General features: G+C 34.8%; 3 protein-coding genes across 4 annotated transcripts; 1 reads left to right on the top strand and 2 right to left on the bottom strand.

Moving 5' to 3' along the window:
- Positions 1–37: 37 nt before the first annotated feature.
- Positions 38–9,350, bottom strand: LOC128888557 (sodium-coupled monocarboxylate transporter 1-like). The gene is made up of 15 exons (XM_054145526.1): positions 9,018–9,350; positions 8,465–8,794; positions 7,685–7,899; positions 6,398–6,449; positions 6,062–6,129; positions 5,801–5,955; positions 5,487–5,627; positions 4,616–4,724; positions 4,229–4,338; positions 3,743–3,929; positions 3,111–3,197; positions 2,951–3,039; positions 1,795–1,908; positions 1,473–1,662; positions 38–1,338 (listed from the first exon to the last, which is right to left on the bottom strand). Exons 2-15 carry the CDS (start codon positions 8,724–8,726, stop codon positions 1,261–1,263), a joined length of 1,857 nt encoding a protein of 618 aa, XP_054001501.1. The 5' UTR covers positions 8,727–8,794; positions 9,018–9,350; the 3' UTR covers positions 38–1,260.
- Positions 9,351–9,694: 344 nt separating this feature from the next.
- LOC128888629 (proteasome subunit beta type-6) lies at positions 9,695–11,094 on the bottom strand. Its single transcript, XM_054145685.1, has 5 exons — positions 10,906–11,094; positions 10,557–10,624; positions 10,350–10,481; positions 10,001–10,275; positions 9,695–9,928 (listed from the first exon to the last, which is right to left on the bottom strand). Exons 1-5 carry the CDS (start codon positions 10,999–11,001, stop codon positions 9,801–9,803), a joined length of 699 nt encoding a protein of 232 aa, XP_054001660.1. The 5' UTR covers positions 11,002–11,094; the 3' UTR covers positions 9,695–9,800.
- A 130-nt stretch (positions 11,095–11,224) lies between these two features.
- On the top strand, positions 11,225–18,532 carry LOC128888516 (rapamycin-insensitive companion of mTOR). Of its 2 annotated transcripts, none has more exons than XM_054145431.1 (9): positions 11,225–12,015; positions 12,091–12,138; positions 13,242–13,398; positions 13,477–16,671; positions 16,763–16,892; positions 16,996–17,330; positions 17,413–17,515; positions 17,600–17,707; positions 17,793–18,532. In XM_054145431.1, exons 1-9 carry the CDS (start codon positions 11,964–11,966, stop codon positions 18,159–18,161), a joined length of 4,497 nt encoding a protein of 1,498 aa, XP_054001406.1. In that variant the 5' UTR covers positions 11,225–11,963; the 3' UTR covers positions 18,162–18,532. The 2 variants fall into 2 exon arrangements, with proteins under 2 accessions (XP_054001406.1, XP_054001405.1); XM_054145430.1 differs by having other exon boundaries at positions 16,963–17,330.
- Positions 18,533–19,347: the final 815 nt, after the last annotated feature.

Below are 19,347 nucleotides of genomic sequence, written 5' to 3'. Positions count from 1 at the left end.
GAAATACAATATACATTTACAGGTACAATTCTCGCACCACCCGACAAAAAGCTGTGCGCCTTTGTTCTTTACTTTTCGTTTTTCCTTTGCGCACAAGGAACAATGGAAGCGAAGGAAAAACACGTTGGGAAAGTTTCATCGTTCTCGCATTGAATGTTACACATTTTTCCAGTGAAAGTACAACGTCTCTAAAAAGAAAGCTAGTATATTATTAGGATAATACTGCACATATATGTATACACATTTTTTTTGTCTTTGTACATCTTCGTCAACGTTGAAATACACGTATGAAATATACTAGATCTATGGGTAAATGTAAAAAATAGAAAAAAACAAGCAAACACGTATATCGTCTTCTTTTTATTCCTGTTTATATTCGGTACCGAACAATTCTTCGTCGCTAGAATTTGGATGATTAATAACCTAATCACTTTAGACTAAAATGTACAGGATACTATTACAATATTTTACCAAACTGATTTTTTCCATATTCTTTTGTTATATTTTTCTTATAGCCAAGGCATTTTTATTATTCTTGCATTATAAGTTTTATTATAGTCAATAGTTAGAATGGCTTGAAGTTTTTAAAGTTATTGTTGGTACGAAGATTAATGTATCCGTATTCCTAGTTACTCATTTATTCCTATTTATTAATGCTGGAAGGTTTTAATTTAAATTGTTAGGCAGTAAGTTCCTTATCTCTATATTCAACCTCTCGACGGATATTGACACTTACGTATACGTTTGCTTTTATATCAAAATTACCATTACTTACGAACACAATACCTTTTAGAGTGAAAGAAATGTACAACATTAAAGTGAGCCAACATATACATTCGTCAAAATTGATTTACGGGTAAAAATTGCATTGGCTTGTGTACACGCGACTAAAGCAAAACAAGAGTCCATTTATTTGTTCCTCAAGTGGGTGATAACGCCTATTTTTAAGAAATCTATGAAAAATTAATTTCTACGACCGAATAAATGTATACGCGGAAAGTCAGCTCGACAAAAATACCACCGTAATCGAATCTAAAGTGATTAGACTACATGTAATCATGAGCTCGGTCTTGTTCGTCAGCGTTCCACTTGTTCGAGCTCTGCACGAGTCATTTCGTACCTTACATTTCATGATTGGCCTAACTTATGTTATATTCCGGGCACGGCTAATTTAATATTTCAGCTTGTCAACCAAACACTTTCGTCGCTTACGGTTTGTCGACCTCTGATTCGATCAACATCAATAACCGTCGGTCAAGGTCAGACCAATGATACGCTCTCGGTCGTGCCCTCCCCCCTGGTTCTTCGTACCTCAAGACCAACGTCTAAGCTTCCAGGCTGTAAGTGAGAAAAGCAACACTTTCAGATAAAAATTTCTTTTTTAAGCAACAACGATTTAACTAACAAGAGAAAATGTATTTTTCAGATCAGAAATCGAATCGAATCAAATCGAAGTATTAAGTATTGCCTACCTCAACTGGTTCAACTTCTTTATTGGACGTTTTCAAGAATTTTCGTATGATCGGGGCCAGCAGCATCGGATCCAGCTTTTCAACATTTTCTGACGAGATAAGACTGACAGCAAGGCCAACGCTCATCGTCACCAAGGCACCTGTCACGGTGTACCAAAGGTAACTGAGACGATACAACGCTAAAGGTTCTCTGAAAAATTTGTTAAAGATATATATATTTATATTATTAGGATAATACTGCACATATATGTATACACATATATATCGAGGCACTCCTCTTTTCAGAAATTGGTTTTCCAGTGGAATACTTCGGAAAGCTTACGGGAGAAAATCGTCGTCCTCCAAAATCGAATCTGGAGGATCGAACAGCAACAGATTCTCTACTTGAGGAAAGGAGTAATAGCACCCCTCCGTCGTGACGGGTTTCTCGTCGAACCTATTGGAAAGTATTTATTACTTATTACTAAAAAATACAATATTACGATAGAAATTAGACGTATTGTTACTCCATGCATATCTTCGTTGAAACCAGAGCCAACATATTGTACTTCAATTCCCTTCAATGGAATTAAACAATAAGGAAAATGATCGATAATATATGTATGTAAAGGGTTTTCCAAAGGGACCTTTAGGATTTTTATTTTTTTAAATCTGACTTCAATCTTTCAATTGTAATCATGTTGTACTTTTATTAAAAATTAAAAGCTTGTGTTTTATTAATTGTCTCCATTTCTTGATAGGTGTTATTATTCAATTCCATTAAATGGGAAACATGTTGATCGAAATCTTTGGATGTAATAAGCACACACCTTTTCGGACTACCAGTACGTCAAATTTCTTCCGAAAAATAAGCACACATGTTAATACAGTGGATGTAGAAAGTATTCGTACATCGATCAATTTCCCAAAAAACTTTTGTGTGAAATTGTAGTTTATTAACTTCTTTTTTATAATCAATGATATTTTACATATTCTCGGAAATCTCTAGAATAGATATAGTCCAAACAACAGTTATTGGTTTATATAATTTGCGAAATTAACAAGAAAATACGAAAAATTGGTAGAAATATGGAAACAATAAATATTCATAATTGTTAGAATATAGTATAAGAGTTGCAGCAATTATAAAATCAAAATGAAATTCCACAAAGTATTAATTATTTATAAATTAATGTAAATTAATGTAAATTTCATGTTTCAAATTTAACATTTGTTCGAATACTTATTGCTTCAATATTTCTATCGATTAATTGTTTTTTTCTTATTAATTTCGCAACTTACATAAGTAGCTATTTTTTTTTTTTTTTGTAATCTATCTATTCTAGAGATTTCCGAGAATATGTAGAATGTCATTGTTTATAAAAAAATAAGTTAATAAATTACAATTTTACATAGTTTTTTTGGAAATTGATCGGTGTACGAATACTTTCTACACCCACTGTAATAAAATTATGATTTCTAATTCTAAGAAATTTTACTTCAATCTCCCACTGGCGATCGCTGTTTCAGCTGAAAGACTGATCCATCCCATGAAGCCCAAACCGGAAAGGCCACCGATGAGAGCACCCTAAATTTAGCATAATGCATGTAAACTTGCGTGATGGATTAACACTAATTATTTATTATATTTCAGCATACATTGGCGTTCACCCATGGCAAGAGGACACCCATGCTGAAAATACCGAGAGAAGGACCACTGGTAATGGACGCCAAGCTCGTTGACAACTGAAACATACTGTATTTCAGATAAAAGCTCTCTTCAATTGTGCATTTGAACCAGAGATGGCTAGAATTTCACTTGGATTTATACGTAACGTGTATTGAACTGAAGGGTAGCTTCGAGTTTATTAGAATGCAAAAGATTTTCGAAAAGGGACTTTAACACTTTCATTTTTAATAATGAAATACGATTGTCAGTAGAATTTATTCATATATGTGATTCATATTAATATAAGTATTTATTAGTACTTATATGAATGGAATATATTATTTATATTAACTCCTACGGATATATAAATAATGATTAATATAACTCCGACATATTCCGCACCGTTTGTGGTGTATTGCCATTTATTTATATTAATACGAATCAGATATGTGTCTTATTAGAATAATGAAATCCTGAAGCACCCTTTTGAACAATCTACTATGTGTACCAATAATTTCACCACCCACAGTATTCAGATAAAAGTTATTCATGCAACTTGAAAATTACTTGAAATTCGTTATTTAAATGAGAATTTTATCCATCTCTGACACGCAAGCAATACCTGCAAAACGTGGGACCCCGTTTTCTCGACAACGAACACGAGTGCCACGCAAATTATCCCTAAAACGACCACCGTGAGTTTCATTAAAGTATCTGCCACTTTAGGAGTAAATGGTGTCTTCCTGAAGGGTTTCACGAAGTCTTCCAGCACCACCGCGGACATGGAGTTTAAACCAGTGGACAGAGAACTAAAGTCGAGGGGAAAGATGAATATCGAGCGTTAATCAGGTATCACAGAAAACACTTTTCAAATGAATAATAATTAGAATTATTCCTTGACGTATACAAGCATCAAATAATTCAATAATAATCAGAATTATTCTTTGAAATCAACTTTTTATACAATATAAAAAGAGATGAAAATAAGAGAGTGATTCTTTGAAATAATTCGCTTTAAGAATTTAGTTAATTAACTTCCCGATTTACAGGGAAGTTATTGTATTTGCCCTTAATTTTCTTTAATTATTTGCATTTTTGGGAAGCTTACCTCAAAGCTGCGCTAAATACGCCAGCGACGAAGAGACCCGGAAGTCCTGGCATGTCTCTTAATATGTTCATGACGAGCAGTGGTAGTAATTGGTCCTTCGCACCTGCTAGCTATATCGACATTGAATTATTTTATTGTCGATTTGACAAATTTCAAATTTAAATTAACGAAAAATAGTTGAAGCGTTAAATACGATATTCTAATTTTACAAATGAAAGAAAGAAACTGCAAGTAATAAAGATAAAGGAATATCGCACAATTGTCAGCTTGTTATTTTTAAGTATTCAATATTAGATATATAGGCGATGCCTATTGAATGTGAAATCTGATACTTCCACTTTGCGATGCGTTGTGAAATTGAACTATCAGTGAAGCTGCGGTTATTACCTTGGTCGTAAGTGGATCACACTCATGATACCAGGCATATATTAACATTCCCGCGTATCCGCATGTTCCCATTAAAATCAAGACTCCGACTATGAAATACCAGAGTGCTCTAGAAACGAACAATTCCATATATCCCGTTATTTATTGTAATATTCGTAAAATTCTATTTTATACGTCAATCTGAAAACTGATTCTCAAACTGAGGTGAACCACTGATTGGATCCACCTAATCCCTGGAGAATGTTTGTATAAATATTAAGTATAGAAATTAATTTTGTGCCTCTGTATTCAATTATTTACAACTCTAGTTTGTAAAATATTTATTTCACTTGTTCATTTGCCATTTAAAAATAAATCCATTTAAAAAGAAATTTTTCTCATTTGCCATCATTTCTTTTCAGATTACAAAATAAAAAACATAATTTCTTAAGATTATTCAATAAAAAAAAAAAAATGATTTTACTATTAAATATTAGATTGTCCCCAAAGCTTCTTCCATGACTTGCACTCAATTATTTTCTGTGGCAGTGTTTATATAAATAGACAACCTAATCTATTAGATGTTAATATTGTATAACAGTAATGGAGCAAAATGAATCGTACGCAATTTAATAATGTAACATTAGACATAAAATATTGTGTACGTATTACTTATTAATGAAATGGAAGAAACTTTTGGGACAACCTAATACTATCAAGAGATATGCTTCAATGAACGATGTATGAAGTTTAAATTAAATAGTTTGAAGCTTTTTATGTCGAATACATTTTTTATAAAGCAAGCGAGAGATGTATTTAAAAAATAATAGTCAATTCTAGAGTAAAGTTTGAGAAACATTGTCAGACAGAAATCTATAGAAAGTCGACGTACCTTCTAGCCGATCCCAACGTGGGCAACGCGAGGTATCGCTGTATCATATTTTGATTGATAGCGGATATTTGCAACCAGTGAACGAAACCACCAATCACTAGAGACCAAATTGTGTGCCTCGTAAGAGGATTCCAATCTGTCCTATTAAATAATCGTACAAATTAAAAACGGTGTCATCAGCTTAGGAAAGGGTCCGATAACAATATATATTTGAAACGTTTAAAATAATATAACAAAAATATTTTCAATAGAGAATCAACATAAAAATTTGAAATTTGTATAAACATCCATGGTCTACTTGGTACGATGCTCACGTGGGCCACTCGAGCCTTCCAGATTCCAGATTTCTCCTCAACACCAATGATAATCCACCCACGTCGTTCGTCCCCTTGATAACGATCAATAGCATAGAACCGAACATTATGAAGGCTTGAATGAAATCGGTCCACACCACCGCGCGTAAACCACCCTAATCGGCAAAATGCATCGTTGGCGAGTAATTTTCACATGGCTTACAATAACAACGTAAAAGAGATGATATAATTTTCATCTGAATTTACAGAATAATTTCTTACCACGCAGGTGTAAAAAATGCACACGATACACACGAACGGAGTCACTATGTGCACATTCACCCCAGTGACTGAAAGTTACGCTATTATTATTTTTTCTTTTTCATCAGAGATACCGAATGTTATTATGTAATCAAATATAACGTAGAAGATAAACAAGCGTTTGTCAAAATCGGAATTTAAAATATATATTGTTATATACGTTATCTATTTTGGTTTCATACTATAATAATAACTATTTTATTATTGAGTATTACTGAAAGGCCTGAAGAAGATTCATACAAGCATTAAATTTCTTGTATTAATAATTGGTATAATTACACAACGTATGTACGATACCTTGATTGAAAGCTAGGGCAGGTACGTAAATAACGATAGGAAGCCATGTCATCTAAAAGGATAAGGAATGAATTTTTGTAGATGTTTAGAATTGAAGCGAACCTATCTATACACCTGTCCCCTGACGCATACGGTGGATATTATCAACAAAATACTATGTAAATATATTTACAGGATATCCGTATAAGGATAAAGTAAATCTAGAATAGAATAAATTAATTCAGACGTAAAATAGAGTTAAAATACAAATGAAAGATGAACACGGTATCACTCCATTCATGAAATAAGAGATACATTGTTACTATATCTTATACATTTATAATTTTTAGTTTCTACGGATTTTTTTTTTTATTTTTAAGGGGGAAGTCTGGTCCAGCTAATGTATTTTTCGAATGCATATAATTTCCAGATATAATAATTTTTGTTATTGAAACTTGTTTTCCATATAAAGGGACGTTTAAAGAAGAAAATTTGACAGTGTAGATTTAATTTGAATGTACACATATATAGATATACATAGTAGTCGCAAGGAAAGGATTCGGTCAAAACGGTGGGATATGTGGAGCTCTGGGAAAACATCTGATAGGTAAAATCAGAAAATTTTTTTCTTTAGTAGGTACGTAAAATGCGTATGAACCTTAATTTGCAAACAAAAATTGTTAATTGTTAATTGCAAAAATAGCGGCAAAAAACATGAAAATGAACGATACATGTCGGCCGTTATTTTGTAATAACGTAATGCTACAATAATAATTCATTAAGAGTCGAGGTTTATTAGCATATAAACTTAATTACCTTCAATTTAAGCGTTGAATCAAGTGAATCGGATAAAAATTCGATGAGCTATGCGTCCCATCGTTTTGACCGAATCCTTTCCTTGCGACTACTATATCTACACGGTCTGTCTAAACAGAAACCGAAATTTTGCTATTAAAAGAAAAAAATACAAGTAAAGTTTCTACACACACGTTTATTTACTCAAAATAATCTCCCTCTGCGCCATATATATATATATATATAAATATAAAAATATATATTATTATTCTTTGAACATTATCCCTTTATATGTAAAAAAAGTTTCAATAACAAAAATTAATTATATCTGGAAATTATATGCATTAGAAAAATACATTAGCTGGGCCAGACTCTCCCTTTAAGGAGCGATTCGTTATTACTTAAATTTTTAGTAATCCATTATTTTGAAAACTGTGTAAAAAGAGTACCGTCTAAATCACGGGTTAGGTGTATTTAGATTTTTGCTTATCGTCGAATTGATCAATGACTTACGACGCTGATCGAGAAAAGCACCGATCCCAGAATTCGAATCTTTTTATTAAATCGCTTCTCGAGATACTCGTAGGTACTTGTCAGTCTAAGTTCATGGAAGACAGGTAAATATATTCCAGACATCACGAAACCGACGATGATTACCCCAAAACATATACAAAGGTAGCTGGTACCATGCATGTAAACCTCCGTCGGTGTACCCAGTAATGAGATTCCTGTTATTGCAATAATAATTCACGGATCTATTGTACATTAAGCAACAAAATTATTCAAAAAATGTTGCCATACATCATGCTATTTACTCGACAATTATTAAGTGTAGAAATTAATATCGTGCCTTTGCATCGAATTATTTGTAACTCTAGTTTAAATAGAAATATTTGATTCAACATTTCATTTTCCAACTAACTTCTCCACTTTAGTTTTCTCCCGGAATGTGTGACTGAGGGAAGATTAAAAGTTCCACTACTTCTTCTGTATAAACAAATGCTATGTTTATCTTAGAAAGCTATAGAATTAATTTCTACGCCTAATATTTTCCAGAATCTAACTTACAATACATTATACTACTCGTTCTTTAAAGTTCGAGCTTCAAACAATTACAATTTTAATCTATCAGAATAGAAATCACAATAAAAATCACGATTAAAACTATAACTGTTTGTAGTTTAGATTCCAAATTTGGTAGCTTAAGCTACTGATTTTATGTCTTCATTTTAAGTTAATGTTGATTAATTTTTATACTCAGCTAAAAGAGTGTGATTAGAAGCAAGGGCCTACCAGATATGAAGCTGGCTATTAGACTCAAACTGACGGGGAAGGTCTTCATGTTTCTTCCACCCACGAGGTATTCGTCCTCCCCTGACGATTTCTTAATGAAACCAAAGTAAATCCCAACTAGGCCACAGGTCATCAGCATGAACGCGAAAACCAGGTAGTCCCACATTCCGAAACTTCGCATCATTTCGCTCACTTCCTGGACCGTAGGCACATCCTGCGACCATGTTGGTAGACGGTCCTCCAAAGCACCATCCGCGGTCATTATGTTACAAAACGGAATCTTGGGTTCAGATACAACGCCTCTGGGCGCTTTGCGTTACGACTTCCGTTCTGTCCTCACGGCAATTAATCGAATTTAATTGATGATAAAACGGAATAACGAACGTAATGCATAAAACAATTCGAGCTAGTTTAGCTGAATTTAAACATTTCGATCCTGGTTGATATTCAGGATAAAATCTTAATACAACGTTTGCGTTAACTAGAGATGAACCTACTATCTATGAACTACGAATATTAATAATAATAATAATAAATTAAATATCGCACATACCGTAATTGTTGTACTTGAGAATTGTTTTGTCCATTAAAACTTCTTTATCAAAAGAGATTACGGAGAAGTGGACTTCCGCTACTTCCACTTGGATACATTTGCGAAAACAGCGAACCGAAATTGATATAAAAGTTGCTTTACAAAATGTATAAACGATGCGTTTTTACACAGGATGTACACATTAAAGAAGAATGTATTTATATTTACACGAGAACTAGATAAAAAGAATTACTAACAATGCGACACGTTTGTGTGATGCGTGCTGACCGTAGAAGGTCGCAGAGGGTATCACGGAAGACCGACTACAACTACCGTGACAGTTCATCTGAAAAGAGCCAAAAGCCCGAAGCGGCTCGATCCGATTGCACACATCATGATTGTGCCATTGTGACAATTTTCTCATTAAACCGACAATGGACATTAAGTACGAAGTTAAAACGACCGGGTATATATCGGAGTGAATCGTAAGTGGATAATACGACCTAGATATAGTTGTAGTCGTGTAGATGTGTTTGGTCACACTAACGATCGCGATTTAGCGAGGCTCCCGAAATGATTTTCGGGTATCAATAAATTATTTATCGGATTTGTTACAACGTGTAAAGACTTCTTTAAAGACTGTACTAACGTATTAGTTTAATTTTGGGACGACACAAAATTAACGAGAAATAGTAAAATAGGTGTCCTTTTGTTTAGATTTAATTAAGAAACTCGACATAATCGGTACAAGATTTTTGGTGCTATACAATATAATTTATGAATAACATCTGAACATAAAGATGTTCAACCCTCATAAAAGCGTGGCAAATCGTTGCCCAGTATAACTTTTCTGTCAATTCCTTGTTCCGTGATAACACCAATTCGAATGACACCGCCGCTGCTACCGTCACGAGACATCGCCAATGCCAATGCTGTAAAGTCAAGGAAGTCCATAAGTATCAAACTATTAGATAATCATATCGGCATGCGTGTTAACTGCTTACTATTTTCAACTAATTTGACACATTCATCCTTTGTCATGTTTGGTTTGTACTGAGAATCCATGTAACCATACACATACGTCGAACCAGACCCCCCAATGGAAATTGGTTGCCGTACACACATGCCACCTATGGGGACACTATAAACTTGACCTCCCTTACGGCTGTCCCATCCTGCCACCAAGATTCCAGCCATTAAAGAATCCCGGTAATTGTAACACAATTCGCGGAATACATTTGCTGCTGTTTCCACTAATGGCTCCATGCCTAATTCCATTCTACAAAAATATAATTGTGTCGTTTATAATAATTACTATTAAATATGAACTAATTATACATATAAGCTACTTACTTGTGAAGTGCTAAATGGTATGCGACTATGTCTGAAATAGCTTGAGTGTCTGCTGCTGAACCAGACCGACAACAATAAATGTAGTCTGTGATTTTGGTCAATTTATCAGCAAAGCGATTGGAGATATAAGCCCTGCAAGAATATTAAACAGTTATACAACTATTGTTATATTATCTGGACAAGGGTTAAATAGGATTTATTTCTTACCCTGTAGTTGCTCGAGAATCTGCTCCAATCACAACACCTCCATTAAATTCACAAGCCATAATTGATGTCTAATTAACAAAATTTTTAAAAAGTTATATGATTAATCGAATAATTTATACTATCAATAAATAATAATTGATAGATATTAGAGCATATCAAAGTGAATATACTCTTTCATAAATTATTAAATTATTATTGTATGTAAGAGAACCGTCGAAATTTATGAAAACAGATGTATGTCGTGTAATTTATTAAGATTATTAGGAATTTTTCATTGAAGATACCCATAAGTTTGCATTGTCATTCTAACCTAGAAACACATTAATGTCAAAGTTTAATCGAAACTTACGCCTGTACTTTGTTCCGAATGAAGCCAATCTGGAACTAAATTATCATTAACTGGACCCATGTTGTGTTGAACCAAATTATCCACCGCATAAGCCATTATTTTCAAATTTAAAGAAACTACCGCTTTAACCGATCACTATAGAATTGTTGAAAGATGAAAGCTAATTCACGTAAATTCACGTAGTACAGTGTAGCCATCTATAAAGGTTGAAGGACGATGAGAAAGCTCACTTCTAAACACAATCGCTAGAAATAAACTATATTACGAATCCAATAAGATTATTAACAAATATTATAATCTTTCAATAAAACGAAATCAATTTGCCGTTACTTAATATCTGATAATCAATTCTTCTTTATGACTCGAATCATGTTTACGTCATAGGATGAAATTCTAACAATGACCAAACGAAAACATTTTTTTAAACAGAACCATTTTTACTGTTATAAAATCAATATTAACGTTGAAAAGAATATAATGCCATCCAAAAAAAATCATGGAAGTTCCGGGGATGTAATTGTAACGAGGAAATTAAACTATGAAACGAGAGTGCAACATTGTTGTTTGAAAATTTAATCTGTTGAACCATGTTGAACCTCGACCACGCCAGTCGAATGTGTCGCATGTATTTCGCTTGTATATTTAGACAGTGGAAAATACGTTGCTACTTCAGAAATAAAGTACTCGCTCCTTGGAATTCGTGTTTAGTGTAAAATCGTGTTCGTGGATGATATTTAACGCATGACTTGACACAGAAGTTTTGTTAACTTTACGGGAAATAGGAAACAGAAAAAGCGTGTTCGCTTGTCGATTATACGTCTATCGTGACCCTTACAACTTTCTCAGGATACCTAAAAATTTCTCAAAGTGTGCGGTAGATCGAGTGCAACGTTCTCATGTAATCCTTGACTCGTGTTACAGTTGATTTATCAGTAGTGCGTTTATAGTGCTTCGGGCATTGGATTAACAATGAAAATGTCATATGCTATGCGAAAGAACAGCAGTAACAATCGGACAAAAAGTGTTGATTGTGATCGTGGGTAGCAGCCGGTAAAGAAATGGCAATTCCTAGTTGGAAGATTTGGGGTAGAAACCTTCGTATAAGCCATCGTATGTTGAACATTGACTGTCAGTTTCTTTATTTCGAAACTACGCTCGTTTTCTATTCATGTGTTCTTTTTATAGGCCACCAAAACACTGAAGACAGCTGCGTGCAACTCGATCTGTCAAGAGGTTAGTAACCTAACCTGTAATCTGCAACTTTCTACTCACAGTACTCTTGATAACATGACCTCACATAGGTCTACAATTACAGTGCCAAACATAAATATTAGTACAGAGCGATTCTCAGAAGGAAGTTGGTTGTAAATGTGAAAAAAACAATCATAACACACATTTGATTCTCATTGTAACATAACTTTATTATCTCATATTCTCAAATATGTAGAAAAAAAATTCACTCATGTTTTGTACAATAACAAGATAATCGTAAATGTGCTTCAAGCTGGACACAAATATTGGCATGTTGCAAGTATTATGCTGAAAATGTTGTTTTTCATGCTGTCTTCTTATAACATAATGATGTTGTGTAATAGGGAATCTCAGACATAACGAACGCTAAGAACTGTTGGTTTGGAGTATCTTTAACTTTTCCAATGTTAAAGTGATTTTCTTTTATCGTAATCTGTCATATATATTTGTGTCTTTCAATAATATTTTGTACTGTTGCATAACTTGTGTACATAATATTTCTAATCTCTATATAATTTTTCACTTCTCCAAATATTGACTAATTTATGATACCTAAACTTGTTTCTTTCTCTTTTCTAATGATGAATGCATTAATAGAAAAAAGTAGAGAAGAGAAGTTATCAACATATTTCTGGAGTAAAACTTTTTTTTCCTGTACTCTGTGCATTATAAGATACCATTCATAGTTAATCTCCTATTTTGGGAATACTGATTTAAAACATTTATAAAAATATTAAATATCTGTTTATTTTGAGTAGTTATATAAAATTGTTGCTCATGCCAATAACTTTGTGACTCACTGTACGCATGTTTATCTTTGTAACTTCCATTGCAATAGGTGTCTCCTAAGTAATACAAGAAACAACAACTTCAAATTAAAGTAAACCGTCTTTAAGGGATAATAGAAAATTACTTTTTAATGTCAGCATTCATAAGCTTTCCAACGTAACAGTAAGCAACTTATTTTTGTTCTACACTGTTACAGAAAATAAGGAAATATATATTTTTATTGTATACATAGCCAAATAATTTTGTAAAATATATCTACATCTCTAATGACTATTAGAAATGCATTTTTTCATTAGGTCTGAAGGAAAACATTAAAGAAATTTTGACTAACCTTTGTCAGCGACACAATGTTCCAAGCATAAAAAAACTAGCATATCTTAATGCTATTGTTAAGTTAATTAGTGAAAATGATTCACCGGAATATGGGTATGCCACTGACGATATATTTTGCTGGTAAGAATTTTTGAGTATTCATTATGAGTATTATAGAATTATTATCGTGTATCATTACATTATTTTTTAATTTTCTAGCCTACGAGTTGGTCTCATTCATGAAGCCACACAAGTTCGTGCTGCCGCATTGCGTGCAGTACGATATATGCTCAAGAAAGAACAAGATGTTATTGCAATTAATAAATTGCAATATCCATATTTTGTTGCTCGTAGTATGGATATTAATTTACGAAATGAAACAGAAGGATTACAAGCTCTTAGACTTGTTAGAAGAATTTTAGTATTAGCTCCAAAACATTTTAGTCCAATTTTAGCAAGATCTTTAATAAGCCTGACAAACGGAGGAGTCGAAGAAAAGGATGGAACGTTTCGAGCATTTTTGGCAACTCTTTGCGAGTTAGGAGTTCTAAATTCAAATTTGTTAATTAGCTGCGGAGGCATTGGTGCCCTTGGAAGAGCTGCTATGACTGGACAAAGCCCTGCTATAATAGAATCTGTCGTAGCAGTCTTATTAAAGTTATTAAATACTCCCGAAACCAGGAATAGTGTTTCTCTCTTATGTTTTGCTGCTCCTTATTGCGAGTTGCATTCTTTAAGTATAGACGGAACAAAAGAAGAACGAGAAAGATTCGCAGCAAGTAAATTGGCATTATTGAGTATACTGAGATCTTATCCTGGTGTTCTACATTTTTGTCGACCCGATGATAACTCAGGATTAAAAGCTATAGCAGATATATTGTATGTTGAACAACTCGAAGTACGACGCGCTGTTCTAGAATTACTTTATGAATTGTTGAATCTACCTTTACCTACATGGACAGATGAGCCAGATGTTGCTCTAGCAGCAGTAGATCCTAGTAGGACGCGTGATTCATGGAAATTGTCAGAAGGCTTTGTTGCGGCTGAAGGAAAATATATTTTACCGTCTTTATCGTCACGCTGTCCGAATATTACAGAAATACATTTAGCGTTGCTGGTTTACGTTTTATTAGAATGTGGTCTCCATTACGCTCTCGCGGAAACTATTGTTTCTAGCGATACATTTATTTCTGTACGCGCTGCTGTTCTTTTAGGTGCGTTATTGCATCTTGCACATTCTCTATTGCCTCCAGAAGCATGTGATCTTACACCTCCTTTACCGAATTTATTGGAACACGCGAGTGCTGGAAAGCACCAGGCCTTAGCAGCTGTAACAATTTTGGAGCGAATGCATATTATGATGCGACGAAGACCAGCACCTGCGAGTCTATTTCTAGATAAAATTTTACAAGCAGGTACTTGGTTGAGGCCGACCATACCAAGACGGCAACGAACGTCGGGCAGGCATTGGCTGCGTAGAGAATCGCCAACTACTCCTCTCTTAAAAGATGCTCAAGTACTCAGTTCGAAAGATGCTCTCGCATGGAATTGGCCGGTAGTGCGATCTATATTACGATCACGAGAAGATACGATGCGAATATTCCATGATTCCGATCACAGGTTGTTCATGAAAAGGCTCGTACGTTATTTTAAACCTTGTTCAAATGGATATAGTAGAATAGAGCTAGCAACAAATGCCAATTTAGCACGAGAAGCAACATTAGCTGGTTGTGATTTATTAAACTGTTTATTAGAACTTCACGAACCCGAGGGTACGAAACTATTAAATGAATTAATTGGAGATATCGCGGAGCAAATTACTTGCGTTCAAACAGCTCAGTCTGCTCACGAGTGTTTATTTTCACCTCGTCATATGTCTACCACTTGTTGTCAAAAGTATTTCCTGTTTCTTGGACATTTGAGCCATTCGGCGAAAGGAACTGTAATCCTGAATGGGTTTAATTTATTAGAAAAGTTGCAAGACTTAGCTTTAGCTACTAATCATGACTGTTACGTTAAACTAATAGTCTCAAGTTTAGATTATTCTAGAGACGGATCTAATAGGAAAGTAATGACTAAGATTATTACGGAAGCATCATCGGACAATACACGTCTATACGCTACACAGTTCCTTCGGTTGATACTGAGAGCCAGAATGGCCGATGCCTATCGTTGGGCGATAACGTTACTGTCTGATCGGTTATCGGATTCCAATAAAACTGTAGCACTAACTGCTTTAGAAGCGTTGCACGAAGCTTGCGAAGAAACGAAGTATTTAGAAGCTCTGTTGCAGCAAGGAGGTCAATCTCGTGATTGGAGTAAATGGCTCGAAGAATTAGGCGACAAAGGTTACTTGTTGAAAATTCGATTGTACTCTCTTCATCAAGGTTTCACGACACTTTCATCTCCCACGGAAGAATTGGAAAAGTGGATTTGTCCAGGGGGTTTCGCAGAAAGATACGTTGGTTTAATAGAGGGTGAAATACACGATTCCTTAACGCGTCGTCAAAGAGATGAAACTGGAAGTTATCACAGGAGAACAACTAACGTTCCTATGACACCTCAAGATATTTTTGTTTTGCCACACTTGATAGGACAATTGGCACAACACGAGCTGGGTATGCAGTTGTTGTTACGTCGAAATGTAATACAACGTTTCGCTCGAGTTATTCAACGATTCAGAATGGAAGTAGGCGGTACGGATTCGGAATCAAACTCGCGGTGTACCAAAACTAATTGTTCATTAATCGATGATGGTTGCGTTATGTCAGAGGAGTCCGGTACAGACGAAACGGTAGAATCGAATAGATTGGAGACAATAATGGATTCCGAGTCTGCGGAAGTAATAGATACGTGTAACCTACAAAAAGGTGATTCCTTAGCCGAACTTCGTCGAAAGACAAGTCTAGATGATTCAAGACGCGTCACTGCAGATAGGAGTTGGAGATTGGAGTTGAAAGCTCGAGACGAGCAAGGTACTAGTTTAAGTAAAAAGATTTTAAGAGCGAAGTCTGCATTGTGGGTTCTTGGCCACGCTGGAACATCGGCTGCTGGCGTAGAACAATTAAATCATTTAGGAACTATAGAATTGATAACGTCCATGGCAGAGACATGCCCGTATTACGCGGTACGAGCAACAGCTATGTATAGTCTCAGTCTTATTGGCACCACTCGTGCAGGTGCTGATGCACTGTTGAATTTCGACTGGCCATGCGTCAGACACAGACGTGGAGATCATTGGCCAATTGTTCCTCCTACTAGCACGTATTCAGCGCCAAGTCCGATCCCCATACAACGACACCATCGAAGTCTTAGTGACGGGAAACCAGAGTTACCGGAACCAGTAGCTCGAAGAACCAGAAATAGATCCGAAAGTGCAGCTACAGATCTTGAAGCCAGGCGCTATGCTCTACCGTAAGACTTGTTTCCAAATTTCTGTTGATTAATAAAATTCAATAAATCTTTTTTATTCTATGATGTCATTAATAATCTTCTTTCATTACAGAGAAAGGGGAGAAACACCAAGTCCTGTTTCAAGTATTCAAAGATTAAGCCAACAAGATGCTGAAGGGTATGCAAAACTTCGTAGCTTCCAGCGCCATCGTAGGCCAAGTTATTCTCAAAGTAGTTTAGAGGTAAGCGTATCAATTTATCTTTCATTTCACGGAACGTGTAACTAAGCATTGTTGTATCTGATTTGTTTAGATGTACAGTTTAGATGGCCGACTTTCATTGCAGAGTTTATTAGAGTTTGATTCATCTCGCAGCTGGATTGCGGATCACGTACTCACCTCGACGCCTCCACCTCCTGAAGATAGTAACGATAATTTATTTTACATGGGTATCGCCCTGCCAAAGAGACTTATAACTATTTTTCCGGAACTGCCACAACCATCCTTCCGAACTATAGCGGACAACGTACCTAAATCCGATGTAGAATCGACCGAAGTGGATGAAGAGTCTTGTTCGGAGTATGACGTAGATGCAGACCATTGTCGTATATGTTTAGTATGTCGCCCCGGAAAAAGTAGTAACAGAGATTCGATTACAGATCAAGACGCTAAGTTGCAAAGGTAAGATTAATTTAACACGTTTAACATGTTAAACAAAATTAAATAATACTAATTTTAATGATGTATGACTTTACTTGAACAGAGTAATAATCAGACATGCTCAGCGCATGGCAAATCCTCTATGGTACAGGCATAGTCGGCAAACCTTGCTTAGATTACGACAACTTCATTCGGAAAAGTTTCAGGTATACCAAGAAATTCAGTTTTAAGAATAAAAATAAAGTACGTATACCTACAATAATTTCTTAATATATAATGTTACGTTGTAGGACGCTTGTTTGTTTTCGGACGTAGCAGCTCGTTTAGGCAGTGGTACATACAGAATGCCAGCACGGCGATTTTTACAAGAATTATTCCTGGACTCTAAATTCGATGCAGTAAGTCTACACCATATTTTATGGGGGAAACAGAGTAGCGCGATTTAAATTGTAGTTTGCAATTAATGTAAATATTTTAATGCAGCTTTACATAGAACCGGCTAACATACTAAAATTGAACGATGGTAATGACGAGAAATCATTGCGACCTCCCATTTCCACGCCACCTGAACCCAACTCCCGTGTGCCTTCAGAAAGTAAAATCAATGGAAGAATTACTTTTTCTGAGATTCAAGTAACTCAACTGGATGCCGTTATCGAGGTGGCAGGGGGCGATTCCTGCGTGACGCAAAAATATAATAAAACGCAAGAAGTTTTACGCAAACCAGAACGACGAAGCGATGAGAAGATAATAGCCGAAATTTTAAAACCAGAGGAAAGGATACGTCTGTCAAAGAGTTCCGATAGATTGTTAAAGGTATCAGGTACAAACAGTGCCATCAGCCTTGATTAGTAATTCCCGGTTCTCAAGCAATTGTAAATATTTTGTACCATAATATCGTTAAAGTATGAAATACATTGCACTGCCAAAATTGAGTCAAAAACCGATAAATCGATATATGCTTGTGTGATTCTAACGATTGAAAGAATCAGTTTTGTTAGTTGATTGCAGGTTATCGCAAAATGAGTTGTCGGATAATGTATACGTTTTTTACACCTCGTCTGTGATGCAACAATAAGATGTACTAACAAAAAAAAAGGTATAAATTGTTTTGTGACACTCGTACTTTGCGTTTCTAATTTTTTTTAATGTGTTCCAAATTTTAAGACAGAAAAACAAATGTAATTATCTCTGACAAATAAAATTTGTTTTCTCATCTTCCACGTAGATTAAGTTTCATTTAATAAATAATGAAACTCGAAGTCGTAAATTCCAGATAGGCATAGCATCGACGGCTTCGAGGCAGTGCTGCCGCAGCAACTTAGGCGACGGTTAAGGTACAGTATGAGTGACGGAGAAAGAAACAAACACGAATAAATGAAAAATAAATGTAAATGGCTAGGAGTGGTTGCGCCGAAGGTTTTCTTCGGAAAAGTAGAAAATAGATGTAAATTATTCCTTAATTATGTAAATGAGATATAGCACCTTCGCGTCTCTACACGATATCACATATATGTATATGTTATTAATACATTATTAATACATATTAATACATATATTAATTTTATAAGTTTATATAGGACATTGGTGGTACTAAGAATTGAATTTTGCAGATGTAGGCTAACGAATGTCGAAGTTTTCCTTTACTGATATATTACGGTAATTCTGGCTACTCTTCGATCTTGTACTTTGTATCCAATGTTTCTCTAGAACCATCTAGAACTCTGACATTGAGATTGACAAATCCGTTACGTGACTCAGTCCGTGACTGCTTTAGAATATAAATGAATGTTATGTTACTACAGTTGAGAGGACTAGGCAGTCAAATTGCACCGATATTAAATTTTTGGGAATTAATTTCAAAGAAATTAATGCGAATTCTAGCTTTTTCCTTTACACAACATTTGTGTGTATCATAAAGGCTAGAAGGACAAATTTTTCCTGTTAGAAAAAGTTGCTTTTTACTTGTTATACAGGATTTGAAAACCATAAGAAAAAGTTCCTTGACGAAAAGTTTAGTAAAATTCTAGACTGAGAA

This window comes from Hylaeus anthracinus, unplaced genomic scaffold (assembly GCF_026225885.1).
Source record: "Hylaeus anthracinus isolate JK02 unplaced genomic scaffold, UHH_iyHylAnth1.0_haploid 11994, whole genome shotgun sequence".
In the NCBI taxonomy this organism is placed as follows: domain Eukaryota; kingdom Metazoa; phylum Arthropoda; class Insecta; order Hymenoptera; family Colletidae; genus Hylaeus; species Hylaeus anthracinus.
This window is presented reverse-complemented; position numbering and strand designations above follow the sequence as displayed.